We start from the raw sequence: 20,077 nt of genomic DNA, 5'->3' as shown, positions 1-20,077 counted from the left end.
CAAAATGAAAGTAACATGAGTGTCCATCAGTTTCACAAGTAGGCAGCTGATGTCTTATCTCCGGTATCTTACGTTACTCTCTAATGATTTGCATTTAACTTTAAATCTTAACATGTTTTGTAATATTCCAGTAACGCACACAGAATAAACTTAAGAACAAAGACTGTCAGTCTTTATTTTAAAAGCCTAATCCAAAAAACCAACATGTACAGACCAATATGTTAACAGTGAACAATTCTTTGACTTCTTCACTCAGCATAAGCCCCACATTTCTTGTGTTTCATTCTAAAAGGTTTACCAGTCTCTTAACTTTACATAACAAAAATACTCTTGCTACTGTGTGAAAAGCTGTAGTAGAGACCTCTGGTCACATATGGACAGCATATTACAAGACATTTCCAACCATATTTTGTGTGTGCCAAAAGAAAGGGCTGTATGGCTTCATTGCCCGGTTTAGAAGCAAGAGGAGGAGGACAGCAGAGAACATTTCACACCAGGTGTGACCCCAGGTATCTGCCTGACAAGCTGCATACAAAGACACAAGAATTACATCAGTTTCCTGCTCTCTGCTGTGTCAGGAAGTGAAGCTGAAGGAAGAGGGAAGGCTCAGACACCTCTTTGCTGTGGTAGGACTGCACTTGCTGAAGGCTGCACAGAAAAGGACCCTGAAGTGTGAGATACTGGTCTATGCCAGGTTGTCTCCTGAAAACTCTCTCCACAGATGTACAAACTTTGAGGAGGAGGCTAAACTATAACCAGCAATAAACTCAACTCAGCCTTGCTGCAGACTTTGCTGCAGCATCACTTATGTTCAACCAACAGTGCCAGAAACTTCTAACCTCTAACCCAGGACCCTCTCACAGTAGAGCCTGGCTACCCACACACTGTCTAAGCCTGTGTGTGGTGCATTCCCTGCATGGAGCCATGCAGGCTCCTGCCTGTCTCACTGGGAGCTGCTGGTGGCCCTCACTGGCCTCTCTCCAGTGGGGAGCTCTACCTGGAGGCAGGCAACAAAACCAGCAGCTCCAAGCCAAGCTGCGCAGACAAGAAGTGAAGCCTGGGCTGTGGTCTTCCTTGGTTTCATGCTGCACCCTCCCTCAGGCCCCAGCTGTCTCCAGAAATGCTGGGAAACACTGACCCAGTTTGCTGATGACTTGTGCTCTGCTGTGTATTTTAAACACAATTGCCTGTAATTAACAAACAGGACTTAAATACGCTAAAAACAAAACTAAAACATGACAGAAAATTAAGATCTCAATCTTCCAGGAACTTGCCATGCTAAAAGAACAGACTGGTTTGTCAGCAAAAATAGGAAGAGTTCTGTAGTTGTCACAATAAAGAGCAAATATAGTATCTTACAGTACTGTAGTTGCCAGGCAATAAACCTCCTCACTACAGTATGTTTATCTTTTATAGCAGCCCATGTTTGGTTCCCTTCCCTTCTGCCTCTCCCTTTATTCCTAGTAGGTCTGAGGGAAGAGACGGACAGGGAAAAAAAGCTCCAGGTTGGAAATAAGTTAATTTTTTTTTTAATATTTTGAGGTCTCAAAATCAAAGTAATACACTACTGTGTTGTCTTTTCCACAAGGTCATTCTGTAGAAACACTTGGAATTTAGAATGATCATGGAGGCAAAGAACAGCTACTGGGACCGTAAGAGCAAGGGTTCCCAAGCTTGTGCAGATGTCCTCGTTAGAAAATTCATACTCATAGGGAAAGCTACAGCTACTCCAACTTTACAAATTCATATAAAAATTTAGATTAATTGAAGTTTTTGTTCCAGTTTCTTAAATAAGTAGAGCTGCTCTTTACTGAGTGACACTCATTTAAAAAAACCCCAAACAATTCAAAAGCCAACTTTATAGTTTTAGAATTTCCATTTGAAGGTGAACTCCAGGTCTTCCTCTAGAGTAATTTGTTTTATAAGTAATACTTAGTATTAAGAACATTTGATGGGATTTCTTTTTTTCAAAGAAGCTGACCAAAAATGAGATTATCCACCATGAGAGAACGGGTGAGTCAAAGTTACACTATCACCCTTGAAGAGATGTGAGCTCTCTAACGCCACTCTCCAGACCACTGAGGTTCTTAGGCAACCCCTAGATGCCTGCTACAGTAACTCTTCTGAAGTACCTGCAACCACCTAAGGTCTATTTCCTACCTCAGTGACCACTGAGTGAATGACGATTAGGTGTACACAGTGCAGGATGCAGTCCCACCTGGGGGTGACAGAGACACTGAAAACACTGTAACATTCACAGAGCATCAACTCACAATTCAGGCAGACAGACTAGTATTCAGAGGAGATGCCTCTAAAATCTCAAGCCTTAATCCAAGGTGGCAACAAATGGAGACTTTAACCTATTTTCCCAAATGTGTGTCCTTAATCTGTAGCAAGTGAGCAAGTGTCCATTTATTTTTACATTTAACTTGAGGTAGTAGTATCTTACTTTTATCAATTAGGCCAAGGAAAACTATGACTATGCACTGGAAGGACATTCCAACACTTACTCCTATTAAATGATTTCACATATGACCTTGCATGAAAGTCGCACAGAGAAACTTTTGGAATGAACAAATTATTTTGTCTTTTTCATACAGATAAACAACACTGAAGGTGTTGCTGGAGTTTGCAGTGCTAAACATCAGCACAAACACTTAGTATGCTTTTCTCATTAATAAGTTATCTACTAACAACTGTTATTATTGCTAGTAACAATTACCAGAATTTTACCTAAATAGGCAACTTTTGAAAAGACTGGAGGCTACAAGATCAAAGTTAATGAAAATGCCTCAGTACTTCCTCCATCTTCACTGGAACAATCGTCAAGATGGGCCAATGAATATTTTTATCCAATACCAGCAGATCCCTAGTGATAATTTACCACTTAATTCAGGAAAGAAAAACCACAATGTATAAGCAAAATAACTTCTCAAAACTTGAATCATCCAATATCTATGTGCAAGTGGAAACTATACTATTTGCCTTTTGGGTTGGGTGTTCTGGTTGGTGGATTTTGGTGGGTTTTTTTGGTTGGTTGGTTTTGTTAAAGTGTATTCTGCTGTAACTGAAAATGCAGGATGCTTTGATAACTGGTTGCAGAGCAAATGAACTGGCTGAACATAGCAATACAAACTGGATACCACAAGCCCAATTCCCCCCTTTTAGTTTTACTGAGTCACAAGCTGGAGCCTGGGAAATCTCAGGAACCCTTACTATGAGTTTTTTTTAAATTCATGTTTTGTCTAACAAAACCAATCTATTGCAATATATTTAAGTGACTGAGTGAAATGGTAAATTCAGTAAGTTTTCTTAGACAACAGGCACAGCAACTGACATGAAAAAGAACATAACCTACAGGTCAAATTTAGAGTGATTTCTCATTTATAACTAATTCCATATCAGCAGGTTTATGGATTATGCAACTAATTTTTCTCCAGGGATATTACATAATACAATTTGTATGAGGAGCTGAAGGTCAATGAACAAGCCCTTTTCTAGGGGGTATGAAAACTTGCCTCTGTAGGTACAGACTTATAATTGCCTTGCCATTTCCTGAGAAGGGTAGGAAAATTGAAAATATTATGTGCAACTGATTTCTGAATGGTTTCTGAAGTGTCCACAGCCCTTTGAAGACATTTAAAATTTGCAATGAGTAAGTATTTTACTGTTTTCAAGGAAGCATTACTTGAGAATTTTAATATTCTCATTAAGACAATTTAAAAAACAAAAAAAAAACAACCAACAAAACTACACCCAGCCACTTAGATTCCTAAATTCTCACCTGAACTGAGCTTTGATGTTGCTGGGGCTTGCAGATCTGGTCTGAATTTCCTTCTCTTGTTTTTCTCGCAGGATCCTTTCAGCTAGTAAGAAGTAAGTAGCAGTGATGTGATTGTATTTGTTAGTCTCCAATGCCCTGAGGAAAATACAAAACACAAAATAACCCATCCATCAGTGGTTTCTAACAATTGGACATGCATCTCACAGCTTGCTGTGCTTCCCATAACAGGAAGTGCCTGAAAGCAGGACTGCCCCTTTCTGATCTTTTGATGAGCATGCCTTAATTTTATTAAAAACAAAGAGCCAACAAGTCTAGCAATTTCAAGTATAGTTGGAAGGAGACATCCCTAGGATATCATCCAACAAAAGTAAAAAATTATTTTTTATTTTGCATTCTTTAAATGATAACTTTTTTTAACTGTTCTGCACCAATGATGGGCTCTCCCACTAGCACATGCAACCACAAAATACCAATGCAACAAATGGAAAACTTTCATTATCTTAAGGGCACATTGCCTTTATAGTAAAAATAAGTTCATAAACCAGTAAGCATCACTCAGACGTTGTAACAGACAGTCTGCCCCTGTTACACAGCTAAAAGCTTAAGAAGTGAGACTGCTGCTTAGCCTTCCCCATCAACAGTTTTTAACAGCTGAACACATAAAAAAAGGAAAAAATATTTTAAATCTCTTTGAATTTGGGGAATATTTTAGAAAGTTGACAATTTTAATCTATTAGAAGAATCTGTGTAGCTTTCTAGCAAGCTTCCTCAGTGACAATGACTATTATGAATTACATACATAAACGGAATAATATTTTAAATTAACAAAGATTTAGGTACACTGGAAATGTTCTAAGGGAAGAATTCTAGAATTTGTCACCTTCAAATACGCATGAGAGATGAAGAACAAGCATGGATTCCAAAGCATTTAAGTTTACTCAAGACAGCTACTGCAGGAATCAAAACACTGTTCCAACACATTTTCTTGAAGTTTTTCCTAAATTTGAGTATTCTTAAGTACTTCTGATCCCACAATATCCTACCACACAGCAAGACTGCAATACTTTGTTTATTAACTGAATGCCCTGATATTTAAACACCAAAGTGCCCACGGTTCTCGTGATGTTCTTGAATCAAAACCAAGAGGTGCACAAAACAAGCTGCATCTGCAATGGTGCTGACTTACTCCACTATGGTGTCTCTGTCTGCAATGTCCCCAAGAACCATGCGCTGGATTATACTGTTGTGCTCCTCCTCAGACAGATTTTTGTATGAGACAAGAGGAATATTATACTTGGTTGCAGGAGATGGATCAACTCCTTGGAGCCACGCATGGTTTTCAATCTCTTCCAAAGATGCCCTTCGCTTTGGGTCTCTCTGCAACATCCGTGTAATTAGACTGTGAATAAAAAATAAATCTAAACAAAAATGCACACACATGTTTAAAAAAGCAGTTGTTTTAAGAGCAACATTAGGAAGACATTTTTTGCTGTCAGGTCACACAGATCTTCTGAAGTCTCACAGTAAATAATGTGATGGGAAACTGTTTAGTCTCAAAGACATTACAAATACTGCTAAACTAAAACAATTTATTAAAATGATAAATACCATAAACACTGCAGTTTTCATTTACCATACTTAGATAATTAATCTGATTTTTCTCATTTATTTGATTTTAGTAGGTTTTATAGGGCAATTACAGGTCACAGGTGGCCTATCAGCTAGTCGGTAAAGTAATAGAAATGTGAATTTTTTATTATTGCTGCTGTGAATAAGTATATGGAATGGCAAGATAAATGGAAATATTTTATTCTGAAGTAACTATCAGACATTTCAGTCTTCAGTATCCTTGAAAAAACTGTAATTTGTTCTACCCACATATAAAAAACCTAAACAGACCAATACACTTTCTGGGATGATATAGTGACAAATCTACTAATGAGTTGATACTGAGATTTTACAAATGCTGGAAAGAAAGTGCATGAATTCCCCAATTAAAGAGAGAAAGAAGACTTCATTAGCACAGCATATCTCTGTTCACTTACTATACATGGAAGATTCCTGGGGGAGGTATATTTGGCTATATTCAACAAATATGGATATATGGTTTTGTTGCCAAGGTTACAAAGAAACTCTATTGCTCCAACATGTTCTTCAGTTCTCATACAGTGCTTTTTCTTCCACTAACTATACTACACCATGCAACTTCTGACTGCAAGGCCACATACAAAGTTAATCACAATTTTTTAAATGTTTTTTTTGTTGTTGTTGTTGTTTGCCTTTTTTTTTTTTGTGTGAGATGATGTATACATTTAAGAAGTGGAGATTAATCCAACCTTCTTAAAAAATTCTACAGTAAAAAAGAAAGTCACGTTTCTTTTTATTAGCTCTGGTCTCAACCCTTACCAAGAGGAAAGGCAAGGGTGAGACATGGGAGCCTTGAGTCTCTTTGCTTTTGTTAATATTGTGACAGAAAGAGAACAAATTCCACATTTAATATGACTTTTAAACTACACTGCCTGTAGTAAAACGGCACAAATGCATTACATGTGTCTCCTGCTTGAAGCTTGTTTATGCCTCTCAATCCACAAATGCTTTCACTCCAAACAGGAAGTTTAAGCATTCCCAGAGTCTTTTCCCTAAGGAAACCAAACCTATAGGGGACCTAGGTAACTGGCTGTACATAGTTCATGCTTTGTATAGAGAAAGCAGATCTGGACATGTAAGCAAATCAGTGTTAGCAAGTATATTAAGCAGGACGTTGCAAAGGTAAGTTTCCTGGCCTCACTATGCAGCATCTCAAGAGATTGATCCGATACAATTCACTGATAAGAGCTCCCTCTTAAACCTCTTCCTGTATGTGAAGCTCTTCAAGCTCAGAGCAGCTTTTCCATGCTACTGGACGGTCCTAATGACAAGACAAAAACACCAGCTATGGCACAGAATTACAGAATCATTAAGGTTGGAAAAGACTACTGAGAGCATCAGGTCCAACCACTAAAACAGCACTACCATGCTCACCACTAAACCATCTAAGTGCCACATCCACACTGATTTTGAATCATCATCACCTCAAGGCACGGTGGTTCTACCACTTCCCTGGGCAGCCTGTTCTAAGGCTTGACAAGAATTTTTTCCTAATGCCCAGTTTTAGCCTTGAGGGGTCATTTCCTCATCCTATTGCTTATTACCTAGGAGAAGAGACTGACCCTACCTGGCTACAACCTCTTTTCAGGTGGTTGTAGAGAGCGGTAACGTGTCCCCTGAACCTCCTCTTCTCCAGGCTAAACAACCCCAGCTTCCTCAGCTGCTCCCCAGCTTCACTGCCCTTCTCTGGACACAATCCATCACCTCAATGTCTTCCTTGAGAGCTCAAAAACTGAACACAGGGCTCAGGATGTGCCCTCACCAGTGCTGAGCACAGGGGATCATTCCCCAGGTCCTGTGGCCACACTGTTGCTGATGCAGGCTGGGATGCTGTTCACCATGTTATGCATTAGACTCCTGGACTGCACAGATGACAGGTAAAGAAAGGAATAGGCATCATGACCACAGCTATAACAAATTTTATTCTTTGGCAAGTAACAGAATTCTAGATGCTGCTCTAGTTTTTTGACTGAATCAAATGCATTTTTCAAGCACTTGTAAAGGGAGCTAGTTCTCTGTACTGAAAATTAAAAGATACTCTACTGCAGATTCAAGAACCCAGACAAACATTTTAAAATAGTCTAAATGATGCAAATGGGATATATATTTAAAGGCCCAAAGGTCATTAACCAATAGGGAAACATGGGAAATATTGGAACATATCAATAAAAAGGCTCCAGTGACCACTGCAGAAAAACACATCAAAAGGAATTGTGACTCCTAAGTGGATATGGTATTTCCAGACCAAATATTTTTCTCCATTAATAACCTAGGATGGCAATTCGGAGTTGCAATTTCAGTAGGAGATGAGCAAAACTTGCTGTGTGACATGTTTTGGACACTTGTTGTTTGGACAGAAATTGATAAGCAGCATTACCTAACCCTTGTGACAGAATAATCTCAACACCACCTGGTAATTTGTCCAGCGAAAGAGTTGGCCAAAGCCAATTGGTACTGAGTAATTTCTTCAATTCTTATAAAACGCATGACAATTGAGAGACATAAAAGGAGGAGTAACAAGGAATATTGTACACATTGATAATATAGTACAGGGAACTCCCAAAAATAATGCAAATCCACTTCTGAGAATACTTCCAAGTTGTTTAGTTCTCTACTTACTCTTTACATTCTTTGGACACATGAGGTGGCACCGTGTATTTGCAGTCCATTATCATAGTCAGAGTTTCACTGTCATTTGCTTCTTGGAATGGTGGTTGTCCACAGACTAACATGAAAAGGATGACCCCCAAACTCCATATATCTGCAAATATAAAGTACATATTTAAAAACCCAACTGTTGATGATACAGACATAATTACCATCCAACCCATGAAGTCTTCTTAAAATGCATATTGGGGTGATTATTGCACTCTTCATTATGAGTATTACTTGCGAAAATTGCAATTCCACTGAGTACAAAATACTGTAGGTCCATTGCTTGACAGCTTTTACAGTTTTTGAAGGGGAAAAAAAGCCCAAAATTCATTACTTCAAGGATGCATAACAGTTTGAGATGCATTAATACTTTTGACAGCAGTGCTAGATAAAGCTGAAAATAATCTGGTCACTTAGAAGGCAAGAATTCATTACCCTTTTGAGAACAAGTAGGCACAGGTTATTCAAGAGATCTGGATTCAAAGCACATTCCTTTCTCAAGGACTTGCATAAACTGTTCTCTGTATTGTTTACATGGTTCTCAGAATCACTGGGTTGGAAGAGACCTTCAAGATCACCAAGCCCAACCCATGCCCTGACACCTCAACTAAACCATGGCACCAAGTGCCACATCTGATCTTTTCTTAAACACATCCAGGGATGGTGACTCCACCACCTCCCTGAGCAGACCATTCCAGTACTTTATCACTCCTTCTTCAGTAAAAAACTTTTTCCAAACATCCAACTTAAATTTCCCTTGGTGCAGCTTTAGACTTTGTCCTCTCATTCTGTCAATTGCTACCTGGAGAAAGATACCAGCCCCCACCTAACTCAATCAGGTAAGAAATTACAAAGTAAGTCACTGAAATAAGACTGATTTTGCTATGTTTTTCCTTCAGTTGTATTGCTTTGCTTTAAAACTTGGCACCTCCAATCGCAACTAAATTAGTTGATATAAAACCAGCTTCTTATACCAATGATACTACAAACTGTGGAGTAGTGGGTTTGGGTGCTGGTTTGTTTTTTTTTTAATATCCAAACATAACAATTAACAGTGATTTCTACTACATTCTGGGAGTCTTCTTATATCCTTCTAATTCCTGCTTCTGTAAAAGAAACATTTAACAACTCTCTTGCTCCCCAGTGGAATGGCATACCAGAAGATGAAAAAGAAGCACTTAGGGGCATGAAGCCCTGTAGTTGGTTTCTACTTAGTGCAATAGTTAATATTTAGTTCAAATCTTTATTAAGAGCCTGCCTAAAAGAAAATATTTGAGTGTCACTGCATTCCATAAAGGAAGCATAAATATTAAGAAGGGCATCATAGTGCAGAAAAATAAATAACTTGCTCCAATATATGCATAATACAATCTCCATGATCTTAAACTTCTACAACTCCAGGCTCAGGGAATTTCAGCAGCAATTTTGGGTCTTAAACCCTTAACATGTTATAGATCTGTACCCAGTAAAACCAAACAGCTGAGAAATTATTGGGCAGGCACCTCCCAAGGAAAGAGGGGAGAGCAGCTAGCAGTGATCTGGGACACGGAGCACACCAGCTTTTTCCTGGAAGGACTTGCAAGAGGGATCCACATAAGTAGGTACTCAACTGCATCCTGCCCATTCAAAATATTAAATGTGCATTTCATGCTGAAGGATGGCTACAATTTTATTTAATAAAGTAAATCACATGGATTCATCCCTAGAACAATTACTCATTTTACTAGTTATGATCTATTCTTCTTATGGTTTAACTGACAGGGGAATAGAAACACTACATGGTAATTTTCTTTAGAGTTCTAATTTGTTCTAAGTGTATACTACAACTCAGACAATTATTGGATTTCTGTTATGCTCACTAGAGCCTCAATCCTGTAGGTACTCAGCATTTTGAGGCTGAGTACCTACACCACATCATGCATACCTGCAAATTCAGCATGACCATCACCATGTTTACAGATTAATTAAGTACTTCAGTACTGTGATAGCTTGATGCCAGAAAGGCGATGTTTGGGAATGCAGGACTTTAAAAGCCCTCACAAGACAGGGAGGCAGTTTCACCTAAAAGGTCCACCTGTAATTTTGTAAAGTTAATTGTTGTCTTTCTGCTTGTTTAGTTTCCATGCAGCCAAAAACTTTTGGTGTATTATCTATCTCCCATCACACAACAGCTTACATTAAGTTTTTGCAAGCACAAAAGACAGGCGAATTTATGCATTTCTGTGACCAGTCATCTTTTGGCTATCAATATCCTTCCTAGATTTTTAACTTTGCCTAAGATCTGTGTTGTGACTTGATCCATCTTAGTATTCTGTTCAATACTTCCCCACAACAGAATAGAATACTTCATGTGTCCTTTTACCATTAAGTATTTTACAAGAGTCCACATTGTAGTCATTATTACAGACAAACTACATTTGCTGTAATAAAGCAATACATATGGGCTAAATTTAAGTCAAGAGAAAAAATGCTGGGGAGGGGAGCAATCTATAGTTAAAAATAAGCATATAAAAAGTTTATACAGAAGGAAAAAGACAGCAGTGTAAGAAATCAAGCTTAAAAACAGTAAGACATTCCTGAGAAAAGGACACAAATCAAAAACAAGAATTAAAGTTCCTTGAAATCACCATATACAGGAAACTCTACCAGATCTTGAAGTTTCAACTACACTGACCTGATATTGAATGTATCATTAAGTATTTTCCATTACAAGGTAGCCTCCTAATTTATTTTCTGTTTTGCACATATGGCTTCTTCTCTGGGCTATGCATAGACTTTGCTGTGTTTTAATTTGAAAGGATATGTGTAATAACAGGTACTGTTTATTTTCCAAAAGTTATTTAAACATGTATGCACATTTACATAAAAATAGAAAATAAAAAACACTTTTTAGAAGCAAAATCCAACCAATTGTCTAAATGCAAAGTAAACCCCCAAACCACTATTGCTTGTCATTATGCAATGCCCATTAAACATCAACCTTTATGTTTTGATAAATAAAGCAGTAATTACTAAATAGCCAGCACATAATGGCGATTTTTGTATATTTTTTCTTTCACTATTTACTATATTTTGTATTCTGTACCCATAGGTCTCTCCAGATAAGAAGCGCTGCAAATAGTAAAATAAAATAGTTTTAACACAGCTGTATGAAAATAGAATAAAAATTCCGGTCAATAATGAAATAAAAACCATGAACTGAACTGCTACTGTATTTCACTATATTGCTAATTCTGTTTAATGCACAAAATATATACTAAAAGAGCATAATGTGTATGCATAAAAAGTTTTTTTAGAAACTAAAAATAGTGCTAAATACCATTTAACGTTGGCATATTATGTAGATGTTCTTAACCTCTTGGCGAAGAGCACTAGAGCAACAACTACATTTTACCTCACTCTTACATACTACAGGCAAAGCTTCCTATTATACTTTGACAAATGTGTGTTTTGTTACCCTGTCAACATAGCAGATGTTTATTCTGATGTGACCAAGAAATAACACTGGACAGGAACAAGTACATGGGTTTTATTCTCAGCCTATTTTTACAGCTACAGTTGTAATCAACCTCATTGCACCTACAGCCAAGGTGAATAAAGTGACTCAGCTTGCAGTGTCATGGACAAAGCTGAGCAGCCTCAGCAAAACTTAAAAGTCTACTCATAATCTGGAAGCAAGAATAGAGTGTGCCTGAGAAAGTCTAGTCCACATGTAACACTGAAAAATCACTGGGAGGCTTAGTGCAGATCTTCCTATGTCACAAGACAGATGTCATCTTTGCAACAAGTTCATAAACCCTGCGACACCGTATTATAGGAAGCCTCTCATTTCTGGACGCAGAGCCAAGTATTTGGATGTCTGCAGGTGTACTAAGAGAACACATTCAAGAGTTTTGTCCTGCCCCTTCATATGCAAACTCTCCAAACAAGGGGTTGATTCCTTGTTCCTTTTCTGTGCCACAGCTTAACCAGGCCACATCCTCATGCAACTAAAGCCAACCAACCAGATGACTGATGCAATGCCACTTTAACGAGGCTCTTGTTAACACAGCTGCATATTTTTCATTCGAAAATTTGAAAATAGACTGCAAAAACACTTATATTTGGCTTTGTTCCCTAAATATACAATTTTTCCCCAGCCATTTAATGTAATAATCACAGTTAATTTTGGAGAATTCTTCTATTCCAGAATAGTGTAATCTAGCTGAAAGATGCAGGATCTTTAAGTAGGGTTAACTTAGAGAAGTTAGTAAAGGATAATCAGAGGTTACTTTATTATAATGTACATTTACCAAATTTTATTATTTCCCCAAGCAATACACAAAGCCATACACAACAGTGTTCATTACCAGAGCTTTGTCCTGTCATAATCAGTGCCAGTTCTAGATGTGAGACCCTTAATTGAAGCAACACAAGGAAGAGAAGGGTTACAGAGACCACCTTTAAAATGCAGATTCGAACAATAATTTATTTTTCACAATTTCAAGTTCTTTTCCTACTCTTAGTAACTAGCAATTAGCAGATGAAAGCTTTATGGAAACTGCTTATTTCTGTCCTTCAAGGGTCATCTAATTTGCTCTCTTTAGAAAACTGATGGAAAAGCAGAAATTAGGCCCAACATGCTGCATGCATTTAGCATTCTTAATCACCTTCAAAACTTTGAGTTATTATAGTAAAGGAAGGCACAGTTCTATTCTGCAGTAGCCATAATCAAGGTCTCTTTCAAGAAAAAGTCCCGTGAAGGTCTTAAGATACAATTTAGCCTTTAAATTGGCTAACTTGAAACTATCATTACTATGACAAAGAATACAATAAGAAATAAAAGCAGTAGTAACTAGCTGCAGTTGAGAATATATTTTTGTTTTCTAAGTCATTAAATAATCAGAAAAGGACCATGAACCATGACAACCAGGGCTGTGTATATGCAACTTCCTTACATAATATGAAGTCACTGCCATAGAAACCAAATTACAACATTAGCTGTCTGTGCTATGCCTGTCAAACACAGGGTGGTCAAACATCTGTCATGTTCAAGTTTGCAAACTGCACAAAGGATATCCATATTCATCTGCTTCACCATTTCATTAGTCACTTACTGATTTCTGAAGTTTGTGATTTACTCCTAAAAAAGTACTTAGGATTTCAATAAGTTACAACCTAAGTGAAACCTTCATACTTTCATATTCCCTCAAATTTCTACTGTTCCTCAGAAGTCAGACATTTGTCACAATTTATATATGCTATATGAACTTATGATTTTAGGCAATTAAAAATCCATACTCATTTTGGAATAGACAAATTTGCATTTACATACATAATGTAAATTGAGTCTACTTACTGAAGTTGTTTATTTCAGACCATGGGAAAAGGGTTGGTTTTTTTCCTCCTAACTTAAATTTAGAACTGCTTAACAGTTTGCAGTGTATATTGCTCAGCTGATAAGATGTATATTTCTACAAAAAGTCTCTTTCTTCGAAAGTGACTTGTAATATTGAGAAAATTTAGCCAGGTTTTATACATTTCTCTTCATATTCCTATTGTAACAGCTGAACATTATAGTTATTTTCTACTAGGAGCCACTTAAGGTAAAAGGAAACAAACCCACTTTTATGAAGATGACAGAAGTGTTTACATGTTTATTTTTCCCCTACAGAGGTATCAACAAACAGACTGGATAAATGAAGGTGGAAATAGACCCCAATTTTCAGGATTATGGGCTGTTCCTCTAACCACTGTGTTAAGGCACTAAAGAATGTTCCCCCTGCTGCTGCTACCTCTTCAGAGCAGATTTCATGAAGAAAGCCCAATCCATAGAAACCTGCTGAATACAAGCCTTGGAAAAGATTCAACACACCAGCAATTCAATACCTAGTTCTTGTATGCAAAGCTAAATAGGAAAAAATCTATGTAAAGTCATCAGTATCTCTGCACTCTGGGCATGTTCAGGGCTAGGGAGCAACTGGAGACCTGCAGACTGCTCTTTTGAGCTCAAGACACAAAAACCCCTTGTGAACTACTTCGAACCAAAACACAATTTAAGAGTAAAACTTCAAATGACAAGTGAAATGCTATAGAAAATTACTTCTACTAAAAATAGTGATAGAGCATTATATACAACATTACAAAAGATAAAAGCTGGTATCATACCACTGAATTATCTGAATGGTGCTTGTTGATATACTTGTGCTTCTAAAAGAGTAAGAGAAGTATTTCCACCCCTGTATAAGCTAAAAATCTTAAAAAGCTGCATCCCTCGCATAAAAAGTCAGCAGTGAGAAGGTAGAGAATACTTGTGAAAAAAGATTTCAGCATTTCTATATATCACAAGTATTTATTTTTACACGGCCACGTGCAGACTACTGACAAATCTGGAATATGCTCAAACTGGACCAGTAAAATTTCAAGTGTAAGAGTAAAGAATAAGGATTACTTTTTCATAGATACTTAGTTTTTAGCTGATTTAACTATTCTTTCATGCTTTATTTTTTTAATGAAAACGGCTTTGAATAAACTCATATACTGACCTCTCCAGTTCTCAGAGATGCTACCATCTGTTAACATTTTTTGTTTTTGTCAAATGGCATTTATTTTTCCCTTGCTGAAGGCTGAGGAAGAAAGCATCCACAATCAAGTCTAACATTTTTTAAATTAACATGCAGAACAGGGGTTTTTCTTTGTTTTAAAGCACTAAAAGTCCCATCAGTATTACTATTAGTACACATAGCAGACAAGAGAATTAAGGGAAATCTTCTCCTCTCCTTTCCCGTCCCTCCAAAAAAACAGCATAAATAGCAAATGGTATTTAGCAAATTATTTCCCTAATTAGCTTATCTGTCTGGTGAAACAGTCTGTTCTAAGTTATTTTACTTAACTAAGACACAATCATCAGTAACTAAGTCTTCTCTTCAGAAGTGATTCCTATTTTCATTCAGTCTAACAGCTAGTACCTGTACTCTGGAAGCCCCAACAGGAGGACATGGAGCTGCTGCAGTGAGTCCAGAGAAGACCATGAAGGTGATCAGAGGTCTGGAGCACCTCTCCTGTGGAGACAGGCTGAGAGAGTTGGGGTAGTTTAGCCTGGAAAAGAGAAGGCTCTAGGGAGACGAGAGCTGGAGAGGGACTTTTCACATGGGGGTGGAGTGATAGGACAAAGGCTGATGGCTTTAAACAGAGGGCAAGTTTACATTGGATATTTGGAAGGAAGTCTTCCCTGTCAGTGTTCAAGGCCAGCTTGGATGGGGCTCTGAGCAAACTGGTCTAGTGAGAGGTTCCCTGCCCACAGCAGAGGGTTGGGAATACATGGTCTTTAAGATAGATTCCTTCCAACTCAAGCCATTCTATGATTTCATGATTTTTCCCTGAAGTCCATAGCATGGGTTTTGCTGGTTGAGTAAAACCACTAACATAAAAACAAGTTGTTTTTTTTTAGTTACTAATGCATCTCAAGTTTCAGTAAGTGCATCTTAACAGGAAAACACCATCATTGAAAGGTCTTACTGAACACATGCCACTGCCTCTATTCCAAAATAGCCTGTTTCACTCCAAATTATCAGCTCTACATTTACAAATACATTATATCTCCTTTGATATCCCTTGTTTAGGTCCAAAAAGTTACTGAACCTGTATTTAAAAAAACAAACTAAACCAACATTTTATGCATGAATTCCAATACTTCTACTCCAGAAAATAATTTGCCAGAATAAAACCCAACATTAATTAGTTAAACATAAAAGGAAGTGTTCTTCTTTATAAAATATATTCTCAAAATCACTGGACATATCAAAGTCTATACAGCACATACAGCTATTGCACATCTTTCACTGCAATGATTTTGGGTTTTTTTGGTATATAAAGACAATTTGATTCTAGTATCTTAAAAATTCTTCATGGTTTTTGAAGGACTATCTTTTTCTACACATTTTAGCTGTATAATGCATAATTTTTACTTTATTTAGAAAAAAATTAACATCTGAACACAGTTTTACACATGAATGTAAAACTTGGGCGTCTGGTTTATAACTAGGTAGTACACCACTGATTTCGGTCCCACCAGACCTGTGTTGTCAAATTAGTCAGCCACAGGCTGGAAATAATTAATCTGAGTACTTGTTTGAGAGATACATGGAATTAAGCTTCCTGGCTATGGAGATGTATTCGTATTCATCATAACAAAACCTTGCTCCACAACAGCAGCTTGAATGCTATGAAAACAGTTCTCCCATGAACACAGCAACATGACTGTATCCTTGTATTTAAATTACAGTTTAGCTGACATGGCAGTAACTGAAGCCTATCTTGACAGCTTCTTCTCCGTAGTTTCATTGGATAAATTATTCTTTGCTTCACTCAGCAGTTTACTGGTGAATGCATGGAAACTTCTGCATAAAGTAATCCAGAACAGAACATAAATTAAGTTTCAAAAATATTAGCTTCCTCAGATTTAAAGAGAAGTTATCAGGATCACAGATTCCCATTGTTCACTGCAGGCCCATCACATCAAAGCTTCACTTCTGAAAGCAAGGCTCCAATACTTGCAATGTACATCTTCAATTTTAAGCATTAAGAATAGTTTATAGTCAGTACAATAATTAGACTGAGGGAAAAAAAAAAAAAAGAACCAAGGGATAGCATACTGCATGAAAACTGAACTCCCATTTCATTAAAAAAAAACCTCACTATTTGCATGCAATTCGCCACAGAACATAAATACTTTGTTATCCTCAAGACTCTTTCTGAAAGTGTTTTACCATCAATTCCTTCCATTTGCCCCTTCTAAAAAGTATAAGAAGTTAATTTCTGATTTGACTCAATTTTTTCAGCAACATGAAACACACAGCAAAGCAAGATGAAGGCAGAAAAGCACAGCTAACACCAGTACACTAGAGAAGACAGCAGGACAAACATACACCTATAGTACTCACATCAATTCCTTCTGTTTTGCTTCAAAAAACATTTGAAGCCAAGAACTAGAGTGTACAATTCTCCTAAAAATACACTGGCAGTGATGATGAATTTCAGTCAGAAGTGTTTCTCTTACACAGAAATTGGAAAGTAAGTGAGCCAAGCAGAGCTGATATTACCTAAACTTGCTAACGCAAGAGACAGGTCCTACCACTCTCCTCCAGAATTCTACTCCAAGCTCCACATTCCCTCTCTTCACTTCCTGTGCACCACCTCTTCCACTCAATCCTAAGGGAACAAACAGCTCTGCTAACCTGGCAGAAGTAAAGCCTGCAGAGACCAGGTTTCCTGACAGCTTTTGGCTTTCTAAGAGTTTTCTGTCAAGTTAGCTGATAAAAGTCAGTTCATCAAATGGCCAGCCACGCAGTAGAGTGCAGCACAGGAAAAGGGGTAGCTCTGCACTGATGCAAGCAAAAAAGAAGAGGAGGCACACTTTATACTGGAAGCAGCCAAGTATCACACTTTCAGCACCCTTCCAGCCTCAAGCTCATTCGATAATGTTTCTAAGTATAAACGGTTTGAAGTGCTGAAATACAACAATAAAAAGGGAGATTTTCAAAACAAAACCAAGCAGAGAAATGCTTCTCATTTCTGAGAACTTGGCTCTAATCTGATTTTGAGCATACTGAAACTCCAAAATGCTGCCAGGTATGCTCAGTTATTTGATACTGTTTATGATCTGCAAGTATCTTACAACCTTGTTTCTTTAATACCAGTCAGTCAGATCTTATATTCAGTGTTTTTTTTAAGTGCAGAAGGTTACTGTATATAGCCACTGGGCAAAGGTTTACATTAGTCATTCGGTTTGAGAATGAAGTGTTATACACACCCAGGAATATCCAAACTAGCCCCACACAGGCCAGACAGGGTCACTGGGGCTAGCTGGCTATGCTCAAGCACCCTGTGAACATGGCTGAAGCTTTGAAACACTAAGCACATTCCAGCAACACTGTATTAAAAAGCCCTTGCAAAGTCTTGATGCAAAAAGAAAAGAAAATAATTTGGGTTCATTCCAACAGGCACAAGGTGGGTCTAAAGGCAGTGTATCGTCATCTCGGGAAAGCAGAGCGTATGTATAACAAAGCCTCTGTTTCCTTCTGTAATCAAAAACATATGACTAGGTAATGAATATGTAGTTTTAGCACATTGACAGAAGATATCCAAGTCTGAGTTGTGCAAGCCCCTATCCAACTACTAAAGCAGCAGAAGTTATCTGCAACTTCCAGGGCAGCAGAAAGTTGGATTTGGACTACAAAGTGCCAGTTGAGTAGCACTGAGTTACAGTAACCACAATATTCTTGTTAGTCATGTCTTTTAAGAGAACATCTTGCCACCATTCTCTTTGTGTTGCTGTGAGGACAAACTGCAATGATAATTAACTGTGATGATAACTAAAATGTTATTTGTGTATTACAGTACTTTTCTCAAGGCCAGCTCATTTGTGCTAAATGTACAAAATCCCAATGCCACAATCTGAATTTACCCATTTTTCATCCCCAGAAGAATGAATTTATTCTGCAAATGTTTCCATGCATTTGCACAATACCCAACTACAATAACATGAACCTATCACAAGTGTTTGTGTCTTCCAGTGTTGCTGTAGCCTACACAGCACTTCACACTTTGTAGAGATGCCAAGCAGTTAAAATAGAACCTGCCCTCCTCTGGAAGAATCAACTAATCTGAAAAATTCCAACTAAATTTTATCACCTAGGAAAGAGGCAATTTCTGTTTATTTAATGAACCAATTTCTGTTGATGCTGGTAGAGCAAAAACAGCAGAAGCACACTGTTCTCTCTCATCTGTAGTTATCAACTTTTAAATACTGATGGAGCTCATGGTATCACACCACTGCTCTAGACAGAACTCTGACCTAAAGTAGCATGTCCACTGATTTAGGAAATGAACTTCATGTCCAACAACAGTCCTCTCACTTTCCTCTGATTGGAACAAATTTTAATTAAGTATAAAAGAAAAACATGGAAAAGTACAAGCAACAGAACTTCTCATTATCTGACTTGCTCAGCTTTTCGACAAGCCCTGGGAACATATGATCATTGCCCAATATTCCTCTTGCATCATTATAGCTACAGCTTTAAACACAAAAGGAAATGAGAGGCCTAAATTAACTAGGCTCTTTTCAAGTGTGCAAACTTTCAAGTGACATTGCAAAGGGCAGATTAATCCCTCAACTAGCTGAAACAGTTGTTTTCAAAAAGCTTTTCTATTATCTTTATTAAGTATATAACTTAATAAAGACTTGCCCTAAATATTTCAGTTGTTTGTTGAAAGAAAATGTAAATTACCTTCCTTTATATACTCATTCTAATATTATTCGTAAGACATCCAAAAAGCCACATTTGTGGCAAACTCTTTGGCCAAAAAAAAACCCCATCATACACCCTGATCAATTTTTCTTCCATAATTTTTGCAACAATTTTGCATGAATAAAAACAGGTGCGGGGTTTTAAAAACAAAATTAATGCAAAGGTACTTTAATATGAACAGAGTGTAAGCAGGGGAATCCATTTCAATTTGTCATTTTAGTAAACTAAGTTGGATTTCAAGTGGTCAGGTGCTCACAAGGGGGCATGACCATGTCATTGCACTGGGGAAAGCATGACCTCCTTTTTACTAAGGAATAAGTTTTTAGATTGGTTCAGCTGTAATGGTGGAAGAATCTTTGTCATTGTCAGTCACTATTATTGCAATATTAATAGCCCCATTCAGCTGACAGCTGAATGAATTCACAGCACTCCACCACTATTTCAAGCTATACATGCATACCTTGCACATTACTTGCATCACAATGTAACTGATGAAATTTCTTTCTTGAAAATGTTTACTTCTGAATTTATACATACCCCTAGTTTACAAGTACAACCTCATCCTAGCACAAATATTTATCTTTCAAGTTTAAGTAAGGTTTGCAGAAGCTCCTTTCTCAGTTACATAATTACAATTTTAGTGATAGATTTCCTAAAGTTATGTTTAAGATTTCTTTTAGGGGAAAGAGGGCTTTAAAAAAGG

The 20,077-nt window shown here is 37.4% G+C and overlaps 1 protein-coding gene across 3 annotated transcripts in view; it reads right to left on the bottom strand.

Annotated features, from left to right (window-relative positions):
• The window catches only part of SNRK (SNF related kinase), a 39,401-nt gene that overhangs the window by 4,540 nt on the left and 14,784 nt on the right, over nt 1-20,077 (bottom strand). For all 3 annotated transcript variants that reach the window (XM_021525883.2, XM_021525884.2, XM_021525885.3), the window contains 3 exons: nt 8,051-8,192; nt 4,971-5,183; nt 3,785-3,919 (listed from right to left, as the gene is read on the bottom strand). In XM_021525883.2, the coding sequence (XP_021381558.1) occupies nt 3,785-3,919; nt 4,971-5,183; nt 8,051-8,192 (490 nt within the window). The remainder of the gene's footprint in view (nt 1-3,784; nt 3,920-4,970; nt 5,184-8,050; nt 8,193-20,077) is intronic.

This window comes from Lonchura striata, chromosome 1, assembly GCF_046129695.1.
Source record: "Lonchura striata isolate bLonStr1 chromosome 1, bLonStr1.mat, whole genome shotgun sequence".
NCBI classification, from domain to species: domain Eukaryota; kingdom Metazoa; phylum Chordata; class Aves; order Passeriformes; family Estrildidae; genus Lonchura; species Lonchura striata.
This window is presented reverse-complemented; position numbering and strand designations above follow the sequence as displayed.